Source organism: Aphelocoma coerulescens, chromosome 1A, assembly GCF_041296385.1.
Source record: "Aphelocoma coerulescens isolate FSJ_1873_10779 chromosome 1A, UR_Acoe_1.0, whole genome shotgun sequence".
Taxonomy (NCBI): Eukaryota; Metazoa; Chordata; class Aves; order Passeriformes; family Corvidae; genus Aphelocoma; species Aphelocoma coerulescens.
Genome location: NC_091014.1, coordinates 4,709,717 through 4,730,373, shown reverse-complemented (window position 1 = coordinate 4,730,373; position 20,657 = coordinate 4,709,717). Strand labels below are relative to the sequence as shown.

At 45.8% G+C, this 20,657-nt stretch overlaps 1 protein-coding gene across 7 annotated transcripts in view; it reads left to right on the top strand.

The window, feature by feature from the left end:
* The window catches only part of SFMBT2 (Scm like with four mbt domains 2), a 100,796-nt gene that overhangs the window by 53,313 nt on the left and 26,826 nt on the right, over window positions 1-20,657 (top strand). For all 7 annotated transcript variants that reach the window (XR_011156139.1, XR_011156138.1, XM_069034490.1 and 4 more), the window contains 4 exons: window positions 10,614-10,715; window positions 11,364-11,511; window positions 16,918-17,000; window positions 20,200-20,326. Coding sequence is in view for 5 of the 7 variants with exons in the window: in XM_069034490.1 (XP_068890591.1) it covers window positions 10,614-10,715; window positions 11,364-11,511; window positions 16,918-17,000; window positions 20,200-20,326 (460 nt within the window). In the remaining 2 variants the exon portion in view is untranslated. The remainder of the gene's footprint in view (window positions 1-10,613; window positions 10,716-11,363; window positions 11,512-16,917; window positions 17,001-20,199; window positions 20,327-20,657) is intronic.

The window sequence follows — 20,657 nt, the reverse complement described above, 5'->3', positions numbered from 1 at the left end:
GATGTGGGCTTGAGGAGCCCCGTGTTGGGGTGGAAGTGGCATGCAGAGCGTCCTGGGTCTCTGCCATTTGTTTCATCCACGGCTTCCATCTGCCACCTCTACTAAAAGTTTGCATTGGCAGCTTGAAGATCAAAAATGCGTTGTGTGGGGCAGGGATTCAATCACAAAAGGGAATGTCTCGTGTAAATTTTATTCCTGTGTATGTGAAAGAGTGAGGAATGTTTCAGATGAGGCTCATGAAACATCCTTTTTGAAAAAAAAGTATAACTAACAGCTGTGTTGCTGCCTCTTCCCAGCGTGCCAGACTTATACCCACTTATTTTAATTATTGCATGCAGGTCATAAATTTGAATTCAGCAAATCCCAGTTGCTGTCTGTGTGGCTGTAGCTTGCAAAGATGTTCCTCTTAGAAGACAATGCAAAACCTTGGAATGCTTGAATGGCCCAGGAGAAAAGTTACTTTGGGGACAAATGTAGCAAAATGTCAATGTTTAGGTCATTGATTAGGTCAGTAGGACTTCTTTGTTTGCTGTAAAGTGGAAGCTGAGCACAGGATGAGCAGAATTCAGAGTTTGGTGTTGTCTGAACCCCTCTTCTGGTGCTGGGAAGGCAGGAGACTGAATACATTTTTTGTGTGTGGGCATCACTTTATTCTGCCCATTTAGGGTGAATCAACCCCATCTTGTGCATCTTAATTAAGGAGAAAAAGACAAGATTTTATCTGTGCCTGTGAGCAAGTCTTCCTCTAGTAATGACTTAAACATGAGTTAAGGCTTTAGGAGACTATCTGAGAGTAAACTCGACTGGTCTTGCAAAGAAAGCAAATGATTATGTGTGGGACCTTCAAGGAGAATCCAAGATCCCAGCAAAGAGTGTCGTATCCAAAGATGTATTCTTTTTAAATTTTTTTATTTTATTTTATTTTACAAACCCAGCACAGAAGTAATGTCTCTACACGGTGCCTGGGGCTCCTTTGCTACTGTAGCTGTCATGTGTTAGATGAGATAAAAACCACAAGGTTTGACAGCTGGCAACTCTTAGAGATCTTCTGGAAAGCTGAAAATGTCTGCTTTGGCAGATGTGGTAAACTGCACACTGAGCAGTTACATTCTGTTTTTTCCACGTTTCCCTACAGAATTCCATGGCCGAGGAGGGTGTAGGTGTCTGCTTGCTCTTCGTGAGCCATCCCCAGGGCAAGCACATTCATGTTGGTCTGGATTATGGCTTGAATCCATGTTGTCCTTAAAGCTGCGCATCACTGTGGGAAGTGTCACTATGGTGCCATCAAACTGGCCCCAGGAGGTGGCACTGGCAGAGCAGAGCCACGTTTGTAGTGTGAGAAGTAGCTGCTCTTAGGGGTCTGTCAGCCCCTTGCTGCTGTCGGCAGTGACACTCCGTGGTTTTGGTGTCACAGGGTTGGGTTCTGCCTGAGAACTCACAAACCATGGGCTTGAGCCTGAATTATCAATGCTCAGGAGTGTGGCAGAGCTGGACTTGGCACGTGGTTGGTGTTCAGCAGCAGGTCCAGAAGCTCCTTGCAAAAGCTCAGCCCTGATCCCCTCTTGGCGTCCGGGGAGAGGACACCGGACCACAGAAGCCGGTTGCAGAAATCAGGGAGAAGGCTGCAAACAGGATTTTCTTTTTTATTTTTTTTTCCTGGTGCTGTTTTACACTTGGCCATATGTTGGAAGTGTTTGTAAAATGCTTTAGGATCCTTTGAGAAAGGAACGTGATGTTTAACTGGCAGAAAATGCTGCTATTATGCAGCTTCTAAACATAGTGTTTTGCAAACTGCACATCCTGGAATAAATTTTTCTCCTCACAAAAGCTTTTTGCAGCACACCTGCTATTTTGTTGTTCCCTGCTTTTCAGAAAACACGTTGATCCTTGAAGAAAAATAAATACAGACAGGATTTTCAAGGATGTTCGAATGTCTTAGGAGCACAAATCCTTCCAAAAGGCCACAACCCAAGGACATGAGTCCTTTGCTGTGTCTGCTCTGATGTCAGGTTACTGTTGGGATGCCCCTACACTTGGTTTGGTACTGGTCATAAATGATGGCTTGGGCTTCAGGGGACACCTGATAAAATGGACAAGGCTTGTTGTGCATAAAGATGGTCAGAGGGTTATTGGGGTCTGATACCAAGTTGTGTGGAACAATTTCAGTGGTTTGCTTCAGTGCTGGCATTGCTGGTGCTCTCTAAGAGGGAGCCCTGCTCCAAACACAGCCCTATTACTACAAATCAGTGCATATTTTAGAGTTTCAGCCCAGCAGCTTGTGTAAGGTGAATGGATTTAGTTTCCTGGAGAGAGGCAGGCAGGAGATCCTGCAGATCCTCTCTGACTTCCCATTCTGCTTCCTCCAGTCTCCTGTGCCAGATCTGTGGGTCCCATGCTGATGTGGATCCTCACCTCAGACACCTCTGTTTGGGGAACTAAATCCTACCCAGGATTTGGGGTGCTCATCACCTTTCAATGGATTTTTCATACTGACATCCTATTCCCAATCCCTATGAAGTGAATCCTGATGGCTGCCCTGGATGGAGCTGTTGCCAGCCACATCCCTAAACCAAACTCTGATAAATTGCTTGAAGGCCACTTAGGAGAGAGAGGTGTTACCTAACACAGGTTGAAGTTCCTGATTCATAGCCTTTGGTCCCATTCCTCTTGTTTTCCACCCTGCTCTCCTTCCCCAAAGTTGTTTGTTTTTTCCAGCTCAAAATCTTTCTGGCAAAAAAAACCCCTCTGCATTATGCCCAGCCTAATGTTCCCCTATTTCTGACTGGAGCTTCTGGATGTCTCCTGTTACCAGTTAATAGAGTAAGACTAATGACATGGAAGGAATTGGCTGGGACAAATCTCTCCTAAGGAGACTGATGGAGGGACCACCCACCATCCAGGCAAAAGTTGCCCCTGAAATTCAGGATAGAGTGATGCTTCCAGTTCTGCACTCACAAGCCTGAAGACAAATATTAAACAGGACTCCTTCCGACCAAAAAATACGTTTTTTTCATTGGATGAATTGTGCATTTTAGTAATGACAGTAAGATTGACACTTTCTCCAAGACCTTGATTTTTTTTTTACTAAAGGAAGGCAACGTCTCTCAGAATTTGGTAAACACTTTGGGTGTTTTTGAGTGTTCTTTTCCAGTGTTCTGTATTCTGGAAGAGTTTAAGTTAGAGAAACCCATGGGATACTTTCAGCTCATAGACAATCCTGACCTGGCTGCATGAGTAACCTTGAAGTCCAGCAGGGTTTTACTGTCTTCATCCCCCCCTCAGCTGATGGGCACGTGCTGATGCAGCAGCTTAAAATGAGCGTGCCTTTGGTTTCCCTGGAAGCCAAATCCCAATCCCGAGCTCCTCCATGCCCTGATGGCTTGGCCGGCCCTGGCTCCGCACGCTGCGCTTTAATAACCTGCGAGTTGCCGTTTTGCCTGCAGGCTGCCAGAATATTTATACTCCATCTGTTCTTCCCCACCCATGGGCTCTCCAGCCCTTTTCCACTGCTGCTGTTTGCCATGGAAGACAGCCATGGCTTCCCAATCCCTCTATTGTTCCGCTGCCTTTTGACCCACTCTTGCCTCAGCTCTGTTAAAAGCATTTTATCTTTATAAGTCCCAAGGGGTACCACAAAGGGAGTAAGGATGTCTCTGATGCCAAAGGGTGAGTTGGAGCCTGGTGATACCTCTGTGAGCAGTGAACAGTCTAACCCTCTCCAGCTCCGTCCTGACTATGGGCTGGGCAAGGATTTAGGTTGGGAGAGCAATCCAAGGAGGTGAGCAAAGCCAAGCCCTGTCTGAGGTGCCCCCAGGGTCTGTTTGGCAGCACCATATGAAAGTCAGGGTTGGGAGAGAAATGCCAAAGGCAGTTGAAGCCAAGCAGATGGGCTGAGTGAGAACCAGGTCCCTCAGCCCTCCTTGTCCCCCTGGCGTGTGTAATTTTCTCCATTGCATGCTGGGGTCTCTCAGGATGGGGAGAGGTCAGCAAAAGAGCCTGGTTTAGTTTACTTACTGCATCCAGGCTTGGTTTGAGGGAGGTTGTGGCATCCTGAGCTCTTGCCTTCTGCATCCCTGGGCAGTGTTTTCCACTGGGAGGGGCTGATGTGCACCTACAACAGCATCTGCTCCCATGTACAGGGTTGGGTGATTGCTAAAAGTCACCCACTTAGGGCATTTTTCAGGGGAATGTAGTGATAGGGCAAGGGGCAATGGCTTAAAACTGAAAGAGGGAAGGTTTAGATCAGGTAGTAGCAAGAAATTCTTTCCTGTGGGGGTGGTGAGGCACTGGAACTGGTTGCCCAGAAGTTGTGGCTGCCCCATCTGTGGAAGTGTTCAGGTCCAGGTTGGATAGGGCTTGGAGCAACCTGGTGTAGTGAAATGTGTCCCTGCCCATGGCAGGGGGTTGGAATGAGATGAGCTTTAAGATCCTTTCCAACCCAAACCATTCCATGAGTCTACTGCTGTATGATCTAAAGATGCATTAAATGTCTTCAAAGAAAGCAAAAGCAGCTCTGGTCCATAGCTGTTTTTCAGGGTGGTTGCAGCTCACTATGTGCATTGAACTGGCTCCTGATGCTCTCTGCTCCAACAAATTCCTATTGATTTCTCAGTAACGATTGCTGCCATGATGTTACCAAGAGCAGCCTCCGTCCCTCCTCAGGATTGAGGTGCTGTGTGTCGAGGGAGTGTGAGAAGAGACGCTGCTGGTTTCACTCTGAGCACTCGAGTGGCTGTTCCCACCTGTGTCACCCTTTCTGTGTGACTTCACCCCCATGAAATGGGACCTGTGTGTGTAACACAACCGCGTCTCACAACGCGTTCTCAAAGCGAATGCTTGTGAAACACTGTGGCTCTGAGATGCTAAAAAACCCAAACCAAACACGCCAAAAAAACCCCAAGTGGATGCATATCCATCTCTTTTACCTCTGCCCGTGCTTCCAGCGCCCAGGCACAGCCAAACAGGTGCTGTGTGGGAGGGGATCTTTGCCCTAATGCCATCTGTGGCGGGCTGAGCCATACGGAGAAGGTGTGCTTGGATTTCGACCGGCTACTCTGCAATGTTGCTGTTTCTATGGCAACTATTTTTTATTCAACAAGAGGAGCTTAAAATCCGTAGGGCTAAATCCAGTCCTCGGCAGAAGCATTTGCAGTTTTTCAAGGTGCAGTCTGTAGCTAGCTCTCGTTGCTTCAGGGTCGTGGTGTCTCTAAAACCTCCCTCCCAGCACCCTTTCCTCATCATCCCACCCCACATCTCTACATTTTGGTCTTCCTCTGCTGGCTCTTGTCAGAACAAGGGGACAGTTTGCACGTGTTGTGTCTTACGGGGTATTTCTGTCTCCCTGCAGAGAGTGCACCTTCAGGGAAAATTGCCCTGCGTTTAGCAAAGGAAGTTGGTGAATCACAAACAAGGCTGATTCATCTACAAATAATGCAGAGGGTTGCATTTGGTAGCGTTTTTTTCTTTATTTCCTTTCTTTTTTCTCAATAAAAAAAAAAACGCCAGATTCCTGTGGAGGCAGTTTAACCACTGCTATTACTGTGTTTGTGCCTGGTTACCACACATGAGCTTTGTGATTAAAATTAGGCAATTAGAAACAGCCAGTTTCTTGGAGAAATCAGAGAAAACACAGAGGGGAAGTGATTTCTTCAAAAACAAAAACCAAATCAACTAAGATGTTCCCATTCATACCAGGTGGGGCCTGCTTCTTCTGTGTCCTTTTATTAAAGTAAACCAGGAGAGATGGGACTGAAGAGAAGAGCATTTCCTGCTTTTACAGTTAAAGGAGGCTCAGGTCAATCGTTTATTAAGTGATCAGTGTTTCTAATCAGCCTCTCAGCCTTGCAACTTTTCAGCATTCAGACTTAGTTCTGAATTTTGCATGAAGCTGCAGTTTTGTAATTTGTGTGCATCTGATGGTCCTGGACCAAAAGAACCCTGACTATTAAGAATATTTGAAAGTTAGCCTCTAATTTGAAAATTATTAGAAAATTATTCCAGTGGTCTTCAGCAGAATGGGCTAAAAGTGGGCATTTTACAATCCAAAGGTGATGCCTTTCCTGGAATTTGGGGACACAGAGGAACCAGCCCTGAGTGCAGCTTCCCTGAGTGTCACAGACAAAAGCAGGTTAGCCAGGTCACCCTGCTCTGTAAAATTGCCTGAGCTCCACTCTTGTGACATGGACAAAATTGACTTCATTTATACCTAAATGATGTTTGTTGAGCAGAAATTACATTTGTTGACCTGGTATTTAGGTGCCAGGTCAGGCAAATGGCTGTGATGATTTTGAAGTCTCTGAGTTCATCACCTAAAGCTAATACTTAGTGACTTAATTATCAGGACTTCAGCATGTCACCCATACAGGTACTTCACTTCCCTAAAGCTTACTCACATCTTTTAAGAGTTGGAACGCTTTTCTAAGTCTGTTTGTGGATCTCTTTTGGAGTGACATTTAGGCTGCCATGTCACCTGGCATTTCTGAAACCTGCACTACTGGTGGTAGTTTCTCAGCTGAGAAACAGAAAGCTATGTGGCTATCTCAGACCCTAAAGAAGAGGGTTGGGAATTTGGAGCCTGTTTCTCCTCCCAGCACTGTTCCTCACTTGTTACTTGACCTCCAGACGTAGCAGTTCCCAGCCCTGTGTGAGATGCTGGGTGCACTGAGCTGTTGCAAAGCCCATCAGTATTTTTTGCAGAATAATTACAGAAGCACAAGCCACGTGAAGATGGAAATGATGGTGCAGATGTGTATCAAAGCAGGGCTGTCTTTCAGGTGGCCCAGAGGGTCACAGGCTGTGCATTTGCAAATGCACCCTGCTCTAAAGCTGTGAGCGTGGGACTGAGTTTAATTGCTTTTTGGGGATTATAGTGAGAGCTGTGACAGCTCTGGCTTTTGCCAGTGGGTTTGGACTGTGAGTGACAGACATTCATTGAGGGGTTTTGTAGTGCTCCACTCATTACCCGTGAGCTGTAATGTTAGAGATTGTGACCCTTGGAGTGAGCAGCTGTGCTGCCCATGCCACGTTAATTTGTTGAATGTTTTGTGGCATCATTTTTCACACTGCTCTAAGGGACTCTCCTGCATCCTTGCTGATTGTCAACCCAGTTTATTTGGCTGCTCCTCAGCAGCCAGAGGGTGTTTCCATTGCCCCCTCAGGGCTTGTGAACCCCAGGACAGGCAGTCTGCTGGTATGAATTATATAATCACAGAATCATTGACTCACTCAGTTTGGAAAACTCCAAGATTGAGTCCAACTATTAACCCAGCACTGCCAAGCCCACCATGTCCCCAAGTGCCACATCTACTCAATTTTTAAATCCCTCCAGAGATGGTGACTCCAACACTTCCCTGGGCACCCTCTCCCAGTGCCTGATGTTCAGTGTAGAAACTTTTACTAATATCCAACCCAAACTTCTGTGTGGTCAGTGAAAAGCTGCTCCTGGGAAGCACTGGCTGCCAGTAGGAGTAAAGGCTCACGATGCATGGGGCTATAAAATGCTCCAGCTAGTCAAAACTATTCTGCCTGTTGAGCTCCATTTCAAAGAAAATTGAAAGTCATTTGGAGAAGTTGCTGGAAAATAATGGCTGGTGAAATCCTCACTGGTGGCATTGAATGCTGTGAAATAGCAGCAAAGGGTTGAATTCTGCCACCCATAATCATTTCAGGCATTTCTTTTGTTCAGCTGCAGAGCCCAGCAGGGACCAGGAGAAAGTCTCACCCCTCCAGTCCTTTCCCTGTAGCTGCTTTTATTAAACAGGCGTCGTTCCTGTCAACGTGAATAAAGGGAAGAGAGAGCAGTTCATTATCCAGTGTATCACTTTGAGTCTAATACTAATTAAAAGCTTTGCCATCACTTCTCTGGAACCTATTCTTAGAAATTATGTAAATTAATTGGAGTTTTGAAGAGGAGCATATGCCAAATCCTAAGTAATTCCCTGCTGGCTGAGGCAGCTCCAGCACTGGAACCGGAGAACGGCATCAGGAATCTTTTTTCTTTCCTTTTGTGGCTGCAAAAATATAGAGCTGCTTTGGTAAATTTTGATGATTCTCTTTAGTCAGTATACGAGACAGATCAAATATCCAGACCCTGACCATTTTCCAGAGAGGTACGATACAAAGGCTTTTTCTCCATGAAAGCTTTTCTGTCTCAAAAATGACATTTAACACAGACAGGGTTTTTACTTCCACAGCATTTCTCCAAAGAAATGCATGTTCCTGCTTCAAAGAGGATTTTGACCCTCAAAAGGGAGATGTACTTGAGATCCTGTGAACTCCCCCGTGAGTTCACTCTTGCGACTGATTTAATGGGGAAAATATTTACTTGCTATGCCGAATGACAAGGGAGATTTGATCCCAAGGTACAGAGTGCTTTTGAAGTAAAATAGCTTTAAGTAGTATTAGTGCATTTGTCCCCCTATCTGATTATTTTTCCCCTTTGAAAAAAAGCCAAAGCAAATAGAAGGAGAAACACCAAAGAAAATTATTCAGATAAAAAGGAGAAGCAGTATGGTTTGGTGTCAATATATTTTGGTCCTAATCAACAAATCACTTTAAAAGTTGATTAAACTACTTGCATGTTTAAAGATAAACATGATTAAGTACTTTGGTGGATCTTGGCTTATTACATATTGAGGCTGGATCCGAGCGTGAGTTGAATCGCGGAACGTTTTTGGGGAGATGCTGATTCCAGATGCACATTTTGCAAAGTTGCCTTTTCTTTACAACCTCACCCCATGTATTAAGAGACTCAGGGTGTGGGTGCTCAGGAAGGAGGAGGAGGCAGCCCTGCAGTCCAGATGCTTTTTTTGCCTTTAGGAGTTTGAAATTCAGTGCTGGTGAGGTTGGATTTTTGCAGCCATCATCCTTTCCCTCTGAAGCCTTTTCAGTATTAAAGGTGGCGGTTTTTGATAGGACCTTAAAGCTCATCTTGTTCCACTCCCCTGCCATGGGCAGAGGCACCTCCCACTATCCCAGGTTGCTGGCCTTGAACGCTTCCAGGGATGGACGTCCACAATTTCTCTGGGCAGCCTGTTCCAGTGACTCACTACCCTCACAGTGAAGAATTTCTTCCTAATACCTGATCTAAATCTGCCTTTTTTCAGGTTAAAACCATTCCTCCTCACCCTATCATTGCATGCCCTTGTGAAAAGGATGTTCAAACTCCTGGCTGTCTGCTCCTTCCTCAGCCATTAGTTCCTTGGGCTCTGGGCCATTATTGTTAAATGTTCCTCAGTTTCCTCATCAGTATTTTCTTCTGCTATGAGACTAAATCCATTACAGTTTTTTGTTGTTTTTTTTTTTTGTTTTGTTTTGTTTTGTTTTGTTTTTACTGCTTTTTGGTTCTCACTGAAAAGGGTTCCGTAACACTGCAGGTTGGTGAGATGAAAACAACCATTCATTTAGCTGTGGCTGGAGCTTGTAAAAATCCTTATCTCTAGCAGCAGTTGGAATGTAAGATCCCAGAATAGAAGTTGTTAAGCCCTTGCAAGTGCAGACAGTTCTTGGGAAAAGAAAGCACAATGACACAACTCCGGATCAATAGAAAATCATTTTAGAACAAGAATACCACGTGTAGCACTGAATGTAGATGGGATTGTTGTTGCTAACCACTTATTAGATAGCAAGCTTTCTGCATGTATTTTGGAGGAGTCTGTGAGTGTGTGCTAAATATAACATCATCTCTCTTTATGCTTGTATTGGCTAATGCACCAGTGGTTTAGAAATACTGTGGGACATTTTTATTGAATGAACACAAAATGCAGTCATTACCCTGGAATTAGGGTGGCAGCTTGTATGACTGTTAGATAGGGGCCACAAGGGATGGAATAATTAGGTGTTAAACACTAAACTGGTGGCAAAGCAGGGAGTTGAATCTGGGTTGATTCTGAATTTCAGGACAGCTGCCATCCCCAGAGGTGCTGTGGGGAACCCTCTGCATGTAGCCTGTGGGTGCAGCTGGGTTTTTGGTCCCAGGTAGAAGTGTTGTGTTGGGCATCTACTTGCACACAGCTGCCTGTTTTCCAATCAGCACGTGTTCTTATTGCCCACATTTTGGGTCTGAGCCTTAGTCCATTTCCAGGTATTTGGAAAAAATAAAACCTTTCTATCTTCCATCTTGGAGACCAGCCCAGGTGCTTATTTTGGTGCCCTGCAGGTGCTGGACATCCATCAGGGTAAATAAGGGCCATGCTGAGCTGTTGGCATCCATGTTGTGCATTACCCTGGGGGGCTTCAGTTTGAGTCTTGGCACCTCTGGACTCTAAGCTGCTCCCAGAGGGTGTCAGAGGTAGAGAGGCTTTGCCCATGGGAGATTGTCAAGCAGCCATTTCTCAGCCAGGTCCTCATTTTGGTGAGCACAATCTCCTTGTGGACCCAAGTTCTGGTTGGATGCCACTGCTGAGATGGACATACCCTGTGCTTTAGATAGGATGGGCTTGGTGCTGTAGATGTGTCCTCTAGGAGAGAGGTTGTCCCCTTGCTTTCTGTGATTGGGTTGGCATGAAAAGAACATAGGACCAGCTAAGTGACAAAACACACGTGGATGCCTTCCAAATAGGTTTTCAGATGTATTGGCTCCTTCTTGGTGTCACCATGTGCTCCTCTTCCCACAGGACCATGCTGATTTGAGAAACCACTTCTTCACTGTGGGGATGAAGCTGGAGGCAGTGAATATGAGGGAGCCCTTTCATATCTGTCCTGCATCAGTGACCAAGGTGAGTGCTCAGAAAGGAGGGGTGAAAAGAGCCTGACTGGGAAACCCTTCCTGATTTTCACCATGTTTAGAAAAAAACACAAGTGGTACTTAAGTGGCTGGAGAACACATTAAGCAATAGGTTTAAAATCCATGGATGTTCCCAACTAATTCTTTCTTTTCCACAAGCATCACCAGCTGACTCTGTGCACTTAAAACCAATGGGGATGAGCACGTTCATGTACCCCTTGCATGCAAAAAAAGTGGATCCCTTGTTTGTCTTTGTCTCCTATCCCTCTATATGTATTTTCCCTGCACATCTGGGAAACCTTTGGAAATAAAACAGCTGAATGATGGTGGTAGCTGGATATTTAATCCACATTCTCAAAAAGACAAGAGAGAGGAAGACTCTGGGGTCTCCAGGATCATCTCCAGTCCCTGCTCAGCTGTGGGACCCTGACCCTTGGCGATTTCCATTGCTCCATTTCACCCATCTCTAAAACTCAGGGTTTGATCTCTTTGGTAGAAACACTTTGATGAAAAGGTTTAGGTGGGAGCAGGTTATTTTCAGTAGTTTGATCCCCACTTTGGCTGTTTCAGCTTTCCAGGTTACCTAATGTTGCAGCAAATCTAACTCCTGATTTTTGTTCTCTTCTTTTTCACCCCTCAGGTTTTTAACAATCATTATTTACAAGTGACCATTGATGACTTGAGACCTGAACCCAGCAACATCTCGATGCTTTGCCATGCAGATTCCTTGGGAATCTTGCCAATACAGTGGTGCCTTAAAAACGGAGTCAATCTCACACCTCCCAAGGGTCTGTATTCCTTCTCAGTGATTTTTGGGTTTACTCTGAAGGAAATTTGCTTGTTATTATTGCCTTTAAAACTATGCTGGTGGTTGCTGCAGAGCGTCAGCTGAAGTATCTCAAGCCAGAGTAGTTTTCTGGAGTGATTGAGGCTGTTCTGGCTCCTACCAGCCCATGAACATGTCAGCAAACCTGTGTTGCTGGTGGATTGATGTCCCTGTGCTTTGAAGTCTGATTCAGGCGGTACCAAATCCTCGTGCATTCCTGTGGAATGAATCCTAGTAATTCGTTGTGTGTGTAGAGAGCAAAAGGAGCATTAAAATGTCCTGTTATTGTAGAGGCCAACCCTGCAGCATCCACCTTGGTACAACGCCGAGGCCAAGCAAAGCTCCTAAATCTGAATGTTTGAGCTATAAACAGCTGCCTGCCCAGGAGTGTGGAGGGATTTCCTTGGCTGTCTCAACCAATCCCAGGGCACATTGCAAGCAGTGTTCAGGTCAGAGCCAGGAGAAACAGCCTCCAGCCTTGCTATTCCCCAACTTTGTAGCAGTGCAGATAATTACTCCCAACTTCAGACAACCACCTGTGGTGCCCTAGCAATATTTATTCACTTGCAAAATGTGTGGATTCCCTGGAATTTCAGGTTTTTGAAGCTGGCCGGGTTGTTGCTCTGATGCCAAAAATTGGTGTTGCTTGGGAGAAAGAAATTCCTCAAAAAAAAAAAAAAAAATCAAGCTAAGTTTTGTGTATGAACATTTTGTCTTCATTTTGGAAAAAGCGTGATGCTGCCAAACCCAGGGAAGGGTTATTCCCTACCAGATTCAGAATCCTCTTATGTATGTCCAGAGTGCTTCTTCAGCACGTGTAATTTGAAATTCCCACCAAAGTCCTGGAGCCCTGTGCGTGCAGCTGCATGTGGTGCATCCATGATTGCTCTGCTGAAATAAATCTGCTCTCTGGGGATTTAGTTCTCTCCTGCTGAAACCCAGGTGTAATGATAATGCCTGTGTAAGCACTCACTGACGCTGGCCAGAAAATTTGCTAAAAATGAAAGTATATAGAATATTTTGGGGTTTTTCCACCCAAATTCACGTGCAGCTTGCCCCAGGCAGGATAATTAACTGAAGGAGACCATAGGCCAGACATTCTCTTGATGGGGTCACAGCCTAAAAATTTCCAATCCATGCTGATACAAAGCCTGTCTGAGATGGTGTTTTATGGGTCAAGTGTGTGTGAACTCTCTTTTAGATGCCAGCATTTTAAGACATATCTGAAGTATCTGTCATGGGAATATTTTTCAGCTTGGACAGGCAGTTACCTGATCTAGTGAAAGCGATCCCTGCCCTTGGCAAGGGGTGGAACTGGGTGACCTAAGGCTCCTTCCAACCCAGACAATTCTGTGATTCTGTGATCTGGTGTGATGCCTGGTTATTGGGATCCACCTGGGCACCTGAGAAAGTGTAGAAAGTCTCTACTTATTCCCCTGTTGAAAATAAAATTTGCTTTCTGCTGTGAGATCAGAAATCCTGGGGGGAAGCTATTAAAAAGGCATAAAGCCAGTGGCAGATAGATGCATTCTATATGTTGCTGTATTTTTATACTTTGTACGAGGGCTGCATGTCCGAACTGAATTTTACCACCTTAAAACCTTTTCTATGGGCAGAAAAAGTTTTTTGAGTTACTAAAATGCAATCAGGTATTAGAATGAGTTATTTGAAAATAGAACAAACACAAACTAAACACAACAAAAACCCATAAACCACGAAAAAAAAAAGAAAGCAGAGGGAAAGCGAAAGGCATCCAAACCCCTTCTGGAGGTCCCAGACTTCTCTGAGCAGAATAATAGCAGCTTTGGGTAAAAAAATATGACCAGGACTGATCTGAGAGGGCAGCAGTGCTGTGGAAGTGAGGAAGGCTGTGGTGTGAGCTGGCTGCTGATGAGCAGGTCTGCCCGAGGAGGAAATCCCACCATTTCCACCCTGGACAGCTCTGCCTGCCCTGGAGTGTAAGGAATTCCTGCTTCTTGCTCCTGCTGCCCCAGGAGTCACACATTTCCCCACCAACATCACCCCTAATGGAGAAGAAGTTGACATTACTTGTTCACAAAAAGTGTTGTCAAGCATTGGAACAGGGAAGGGTGGAATCACCAGTCCTGGAAATATTCCAAAGACATGTAGATGTGGCACCTGGGGACATGGCTTAGTGGTGGCCTTGACAGTGCTGTGTTAATGACTGGACTTGATGATCTTAGAGGTCTTTTCCAACCTAAATGAATCTGAAATTCTGTTTAGTGTTGCCCAGGTGTCCCTGTTGAAAGGCAGGAAGCTCCCACGATGAAAAGGATGGCAATGGAAGGAGTACCTTTTCTTTTTGTGGAAAGAATTTCTTTGCTGTTTTCTGGGCTTGGGTTTTTTGGTTGATTTACGGTTTACAAGGAGGTTTTCTGATTGTAAAATTACTGATTTTATTTCATGAGAACAATGTGCCAGGTTGGGGTATTGGAGTTCAGAGTCCTTTATTTGTCTGATATCCATTCTCTTGCCTTTTTGCCTATCAGGGCTTTATTGAAGCCAAACAAAGACTAAATGGGTCATGAACAGGAGGTGCAAATATTTGCTACTCGAAATAGAGAGCAGTATTTTCCTGTACAGTGCCAGGAATGAATACCCATTAACTGCTGCTGTATAAACATTGAACAAGCTCTGTTTATATTTATTAGAGCTGGATTTATAGACCACTTCCCTTTAGAGTAACAACCATTGTTTTATGAGCTATTAAGTGGGGGAAAAAACATTTTGATAATGCTCCTAGCTGTAAAGCTTACTAAGGAAATGCCACTTCCAAAACCTCCAGTACGTTTGTATTGTTATATTTGCTCCTCATTAGGCCGCTGGGCTCTTCCATGCCCAGAGCTGAGATGGCAAACACAGTGAAGGTGTTGCATGTTTGAGGAGCAGCAGCTGAGTTGTGCGAACACAGCTCTGAGTGTTGTCCCTTGGGCTGGCAGGGTGTGAGTGCCGTGTGCTGATGGAGGCACTGGGTACCTGCTACCTCCCCGTGTGCTGAGGGAGGCAGCTGAGAGCAGGATCACAGAATCTGGGAATCTCTAAGGTTGGAAAAGGCCTCCAGTCATGTAGGGTCATAGAGGCCAAACTTTGGCTGATCCCACCTGGTCAACCAGACCAGAGCACTGAGTGCCACGTCCAGTTGTTTCTTGACCACCTCCAGGGGTGGGGACTCCACCACTTCCCTGGGCAGCCCATTCCAATGCCTGACAACCCTTTCAGTGAGGAAATTCTTTCTGATATCCAACCTGGCCCTCCCCTGGAGCAGCTTAATGCCGTTCCCTCTCTCCTGTCCCTGTTCCCTGGGAGCAGAGCCCGACCCCCCCGGCTGCCCCCTCCTGTCAGGGACTTGTGCAGAGCCACAAGGTCCCCCCTGAGCCTCCTTTGCTCCAGGCTGAGCCCCTTTCCCAGCTCCCTCAGCCGCTCCTGGGGCTCCAGCCCCTTCCCCAGCTCCATTCCCTTCCCTGGACACGCTCCAGCCCCTCAAGGTCTCTCTGGCCATGAAGGCCCAGAACTGGACACAGCCCTGGAGGTGCAGCCTTGCCGTGAAAAGGCCACATACAGGTCAAAGCTTGTTTGAAATCAGTTCCTGGGTGTTCCCCTTCTTAGAATCCACCTTGTGCTGCAGCAGTGAGTTATTTTAAATTCCCCAGCTGCCCTCCAGGTTCCGTGCCTGCTGAAGCCTAAAGAGAAAGGTTTTCCAGGGATTCCAGTGGTGCAGGACCAAGCCAACAGGTGGTTGTGTGGGGACAACACAGTCAAGTTTTAGTACCTCACTGAAACCTCTTTAATGTGCCTTTTCCATCCGCTCTGCCAAGATCTGTGTAGCTTAAAATGGAGATGCAAAACCCATCCATGAGGGGTTTAAATCGGAGATAAAAAAAGAGATGGAGAAGAAGTGTGAAGAAAATACTGTTGAAGAAATTGTTAAAAAACAGTGCAAGGATATTGTTTTGTATGAAAAAATAACATTATTTTTAAGTAACTGCTCTTCTTTTTTCTTCTTGTGGCTGTTTAGTTTTTTAGTTATTGTGCACTTTAATGCCCCACAGAAATAGGCATCTTAGCTCAAGGCTTTATCTCGGTAATTTGTTTGTCATGAATGCAATTACTAGGATTAGAAATCATCTTATCCCAGATACTTGGATCTTAGCAGAATGCTTGGCACATTGTTTTCAAAAATTTTACCTACTTTTTTGGGGATCTGGCAGACTGATGGGGGATTACACTTGGTATTCCAGTCCTTGCCCATAAAAAAAGTCACAATTTTCATTGTCATGAATGATTCATTCACATTTGATCTTGAGTGTCCCTTTTTGACTGTCAATGCAAAAGGCATTTAGGGATGTTCTCTGAAATGAGGCTGGGCTGAGATGCTGGGAAGGGAGATTGAGGGGAGAATTTGGCCTTTGGGTGACTCTTGAAACTTTCCAGTGAGAGTAGTTCTGCAGTAATGTCATTAGAATATCCACAGGCCCCTGGACAGGATTAGCACTCTCTGGTTTCAAGCCCTGTAAAAAATAGAGACTAAGACACAGGCAGAAAAAGGCCCCAAAAAGCAAATCAAAAAACCCATTTCTGTCCCAAGAATTTATTGCCTAAATAGCCAAGTAAGAGTAGTGGGTGGCGCAGAGGTCTGATTTGTCTTTCTGTGATGGGACTCCTTGAGAGATGCTCAAGTAAATGAATCCCTTTATTTTACCTTGAAGCAGAGGCTGAAGGGATCATCTGCTTGCTGAGACTGGGAGATCTGTGCTCATTTTCCAGCTCTGCTCCAGATTTCTGTAACATTTTTACTGTGATGGGGTTCAGCTCACCCACCCTGAGCTGCTGGGGAGTCAGTCAGGGAGGGTATGTTAATGGAGAGAGGAGAATTTATCTCCTGCTTTGAAAGAGAGGATGGATCAGCTTCTGATTGTGCTGATCCTCTCCCTGTCCCCTCCTGAGGGACCAGCAAATAACCCATGTCCAGCTCCATAACCCCATCTTTTGGACAGCTGAAAGGAGAAGAAAGAAGTCCATGACTAGCCCCATGTGGAAATTTGAGACAGTGGCACTTCTCATTAGTTATGGGTTTATTAAAAGTTGGGAGATGCTAACAAAAATAGGAAAATAAGGAAAATAATTATGTCTTACTACATTTTAGTGGAGACTTGGCAGTGAAATGCAGGAGGTGTGTGAGTGGAGGCTGGAGAAGCCGTTGTCTCTCACAGTGTACAAGCTGACACTACACAGGTCACTGGGGCAGGATGAGATGCTGAAACACAGATGTTCATCTGCTTGGGGCACATTTTGTCCTCTGTGGTGTGGAGTGGTGGCTGATGGCTCTTTTTGTTTTGTCCCCCTGCAGGTTACTCTGGCCAGGACTTTGACTGGGCAGACTACCAGAAGCAGTGTGGAGCTGAGGCAGCACCTCACCTGTGCTTTAGAAATGTAAGTTCTTCCTTTTGCTCCAGTCCATCCATGTGAAACAAAACAGCTTGCACAGAAAAGCTGCTGCAAGACTTTGGGAGGTTCCCCCAGGCTGCCTGAGGAAGGGAACTGGAGGAATGTTCCAGGTCTCCAGCCCTAAAAGAGAAAAAAGCTTGTTTTAGTCTTGCCTTTAGCTGTAATTATCCTGCTCTTCATCCCCTATCTGGTTGTGTACAGCACAAAAAGGATCTCAGCTGGTTTTTGCAAGTAATTCAAGTGCTACTAAAAATAATCTGGGTAAAGAAATTGCATAGTACCATTTGCTCCTTTTCACATTTTGGGTGTTTTCTCTGTATCCCAGGGGGCATACATTTAACCAAACCACATGTATTTTAAGCTAAATGTGTGTTGAAAATGTGTGAGAGAAGTGATTAACCCTCATGGATGCTTTGGTCTTTGGGACAGTTCATGTCCTTCCTTGATGCAGCAACAGTGATGTGAGAGTGATGGATGCCATTAAGATTCACAGCTTTTGAAATAATCTTTTGCTAGCTGTTTTATGGCAATGACAGTCCTGTGTGGCTTGATCTGACAGGTATTCATCACTTGGGGAAAGGCAGATGTAGCCTTCTGCCTTTTCCAGTAACCTGGTGCTCTTCTTCATGTGCCCATCAACTGATGGAGGTTAAGCTCTTGTCTGTAACTGAAAATGTTCCTGATGGTGGTACCTAAATGTTACTGGTGTACCTAAAATGAGCACAGAAGGCTTTGCAAAATAAAGTGGTGGTGTGAATGATGGACAGGCAGGTATCTGTAGGAATTGTGCAGCTTTTCACTGTACTCAGAAGTCACAGGACTGAGGGATGGGGTGTTCATGGAAAACAGAACGGAGACAGGCACCAGCTGCAGTTTTCCATGGCCTCCCTCATCTGCTTGGGGCAGCCTGGCTTGGAAGCTTTGATGGTGAATTGGTGATTTTTTTCTTGATGAACTTGGAAGACCTGTACCATGAAGAGAGTCATGAACAGAATTACTCTGGTTTGACCTGGGAGTCAAACCAGAGTAAGGATTTCTTTGCCCCTTTTGTTGTGCCATCCTACGCAGAACCTTCTTCCTGAAGGAACTTCAGGCAAAGATTTCCAGCAGTGCTGAGGGAAGTGGGGCAGTGCTGCCTAATACCAGTAGAGTGGGGCTATTTTTGCATTTCTTGTGTCCTGCAAGCACCCCTGCCTTTTCTTTACATCTCTTTTCATGTTGCCAAGTAATGGATCTCTTCTCTCAGCACTGGCAGCCTTGAGAAAAGTCTCTGCATAATATCCTCTAAGATTAAGTCAGGTCTGAGCACTTTCTTTATCCTTTTTTTCTTTTTTTTAAGGAAACATTCACCAGATGAGCATGTGTCTGTTACTCTTTCACTCTTAATAACATGATTCTTTGCAGAGGGAACTGCTCTGTTGTCACTTGTGCAGCCTCCTGGCTGGTTGGTCCCCTTGATTTGTGGCTGTGAGGGGCTCTTTGATGGAAGCTTTTTTCATCTCCCACCTCGTGCAGGCAGACGTGGTGCTGGCAGTGGAGGTGCTGTAGCTGTTTTCCCGGGAGGGATTTTTAACAAGGAGAGGCAGTTATGAAATGGATTGACGTGCCCAAATGCTTAGTAAAATAAACTCCACCTAACTGTTTTGCCATTGATTCTGTATAAATGAGCCTCCAGCACCGAATTGCAATGAAAGGAGCTGGGGTGATGATAAATGGCGTTTCCTTGTTAGGGAACATAAAAGGCATTTAAACAAACTCAGCCTGCATTCCTGCAGCCCTGGCCATTAGCAGCTTTTACAGGGTGAAGCTGATCTGTGTGCTGAGCAAGGCTTGAGGCAGTCCAAACTGTGTGAGAGTAGCAGCATGTTCTTGGATGGGAAAGAGACCAAAGCCACGAGGTCTTGGTCTGTAAAAGAGCTCTCAATGGCTGTTCAAAGTGAAGTGCCCATGGCCCTTGGTGTTGTACTAACAGGAGAAGGGTTGAATTTGAGCCTGGCTTCCAGTTCCTCACATAGGAGGAGAGGTTGGTGTCATTTTGAGTCAGTGACAGTTATTACCCATCCCAATTATTGTTAGCAAAAAATCTCATCCCAGAGGGGTAAACCTTTCTACTGTGTGCAGAGAGATGCAGAGCAGGTGGGACAGAAGGGAGGAAAATCCAAGGCAGGGAAGCCCTGGCATGGCCACAGGTATTGCATTAGTGAGTTTTCAGGGATGGTGCTGGGGGAGATAACTGGGAAGGGACTGAGCATAAGTGACAGGAGGGGACACTGGAAGGAAAAGTGGCAGTGAGCACAACTGGATCCATCTACACTCCAGCCAGTGACCTCATGTACCTGGAAGCCTTGTTCATTGAACTGAAAATAGAATCACAGGATGGTTTGGGTTGGAACAGACATTGAAGACTGTCTAGTTCCAATCCTCCCATCCCATGGACACTTCTTCCACCCACTAGATTGGGTTGCTCAGGGGCCCATCCATGAAAACTCGATGAAGAGAAGGTTACTCAAATTTCTTCAGCTTCAGTCAGCTTGGGTGACTGAATATATGAAGTGGTTTCTCTGGTCTCAGGCAAGATGGTTTTTTGCTTTATAAGGTTTCTCCTAGCAAGGTGAGAGATGCTTAAGCACAGGAGTTCTGGGAACCCTCTGGGTAATATTGCATTAACAGCAAATGCATCACTGGCAAGCATTCAAACATGCTTGGAGCTGATGTGGAACAGCTTCCTCCCAGTCTCCTAAGAGTTAGGGATAGGAGTAGAACACGACATGCATTTCATCATTGATTTGTTGTCGTAATTGATTTTTCATATGGGGGCCATGGGGGCCATGGGCTCCTGTCTCCACAAGTCCACAGGTCCCTGTCAGGAGCCTGCTCCAGCACAGACTTCCCAGAGAGCCCCAGCCTGTTTTGGGTACCCATCTCCTCTGGCATGGGGTCCTCCAGGGGCTGCAGGTGGATCTCTTTTCCCGTGTGGACCCCCGTGTGCTGTGGGGACACAGCTGCCTCACCATGGGCTGCACCAGCCCAGCTCTGATTTGCCTCGGGATGCCTTTGCATTCTTCAGGGTATCCTGCCCTTCCAGTGGAAAGCAAACCGTGCTCAATTTATGCTTCCCAGCAGACAGTCTGGTTGGAGTTGTGCTGCACTGCTGTGTTTCAGCATTGGCTCTTGACTCTTTCAGACATCCTTCAGCCGTGGCTTCACCAAGAACATGAAGCTGGAGGCGGTGAACCCCAGGAACCCTGCAGAGATTTGTGTGGCTTCCATCACCTCGGTGAAAGGCCGGTTGATGTGGCTGCACCTGGAAGGTACGTGCTCTAAAGGCTGCTTGTGTTTGTCTGCTTCACTGACTCTCTTAATTTTGTCCTTCATCCTCTGCACAAAATTGCTCTCTCCAGCTTTTCAGTTTTATACACATTGCCCAATAATGTGTCGTGAGGAATTACATTTTGCTGCTCTTTCTCTGGGGGAGCTGCAAGCTCTTCCACCCTCCCCATCCACAAGGTCTTTATCACCATGATAACAGCCTCCTCCCTACACCTTCCTCCTGGGATTGGAAGTTTGCCTCACTTGTGCAGCTGAAACTTCCACAGCAATTCCCAACCTGACAATTTGTACAAGAGGAGAGGTCTCCAATCA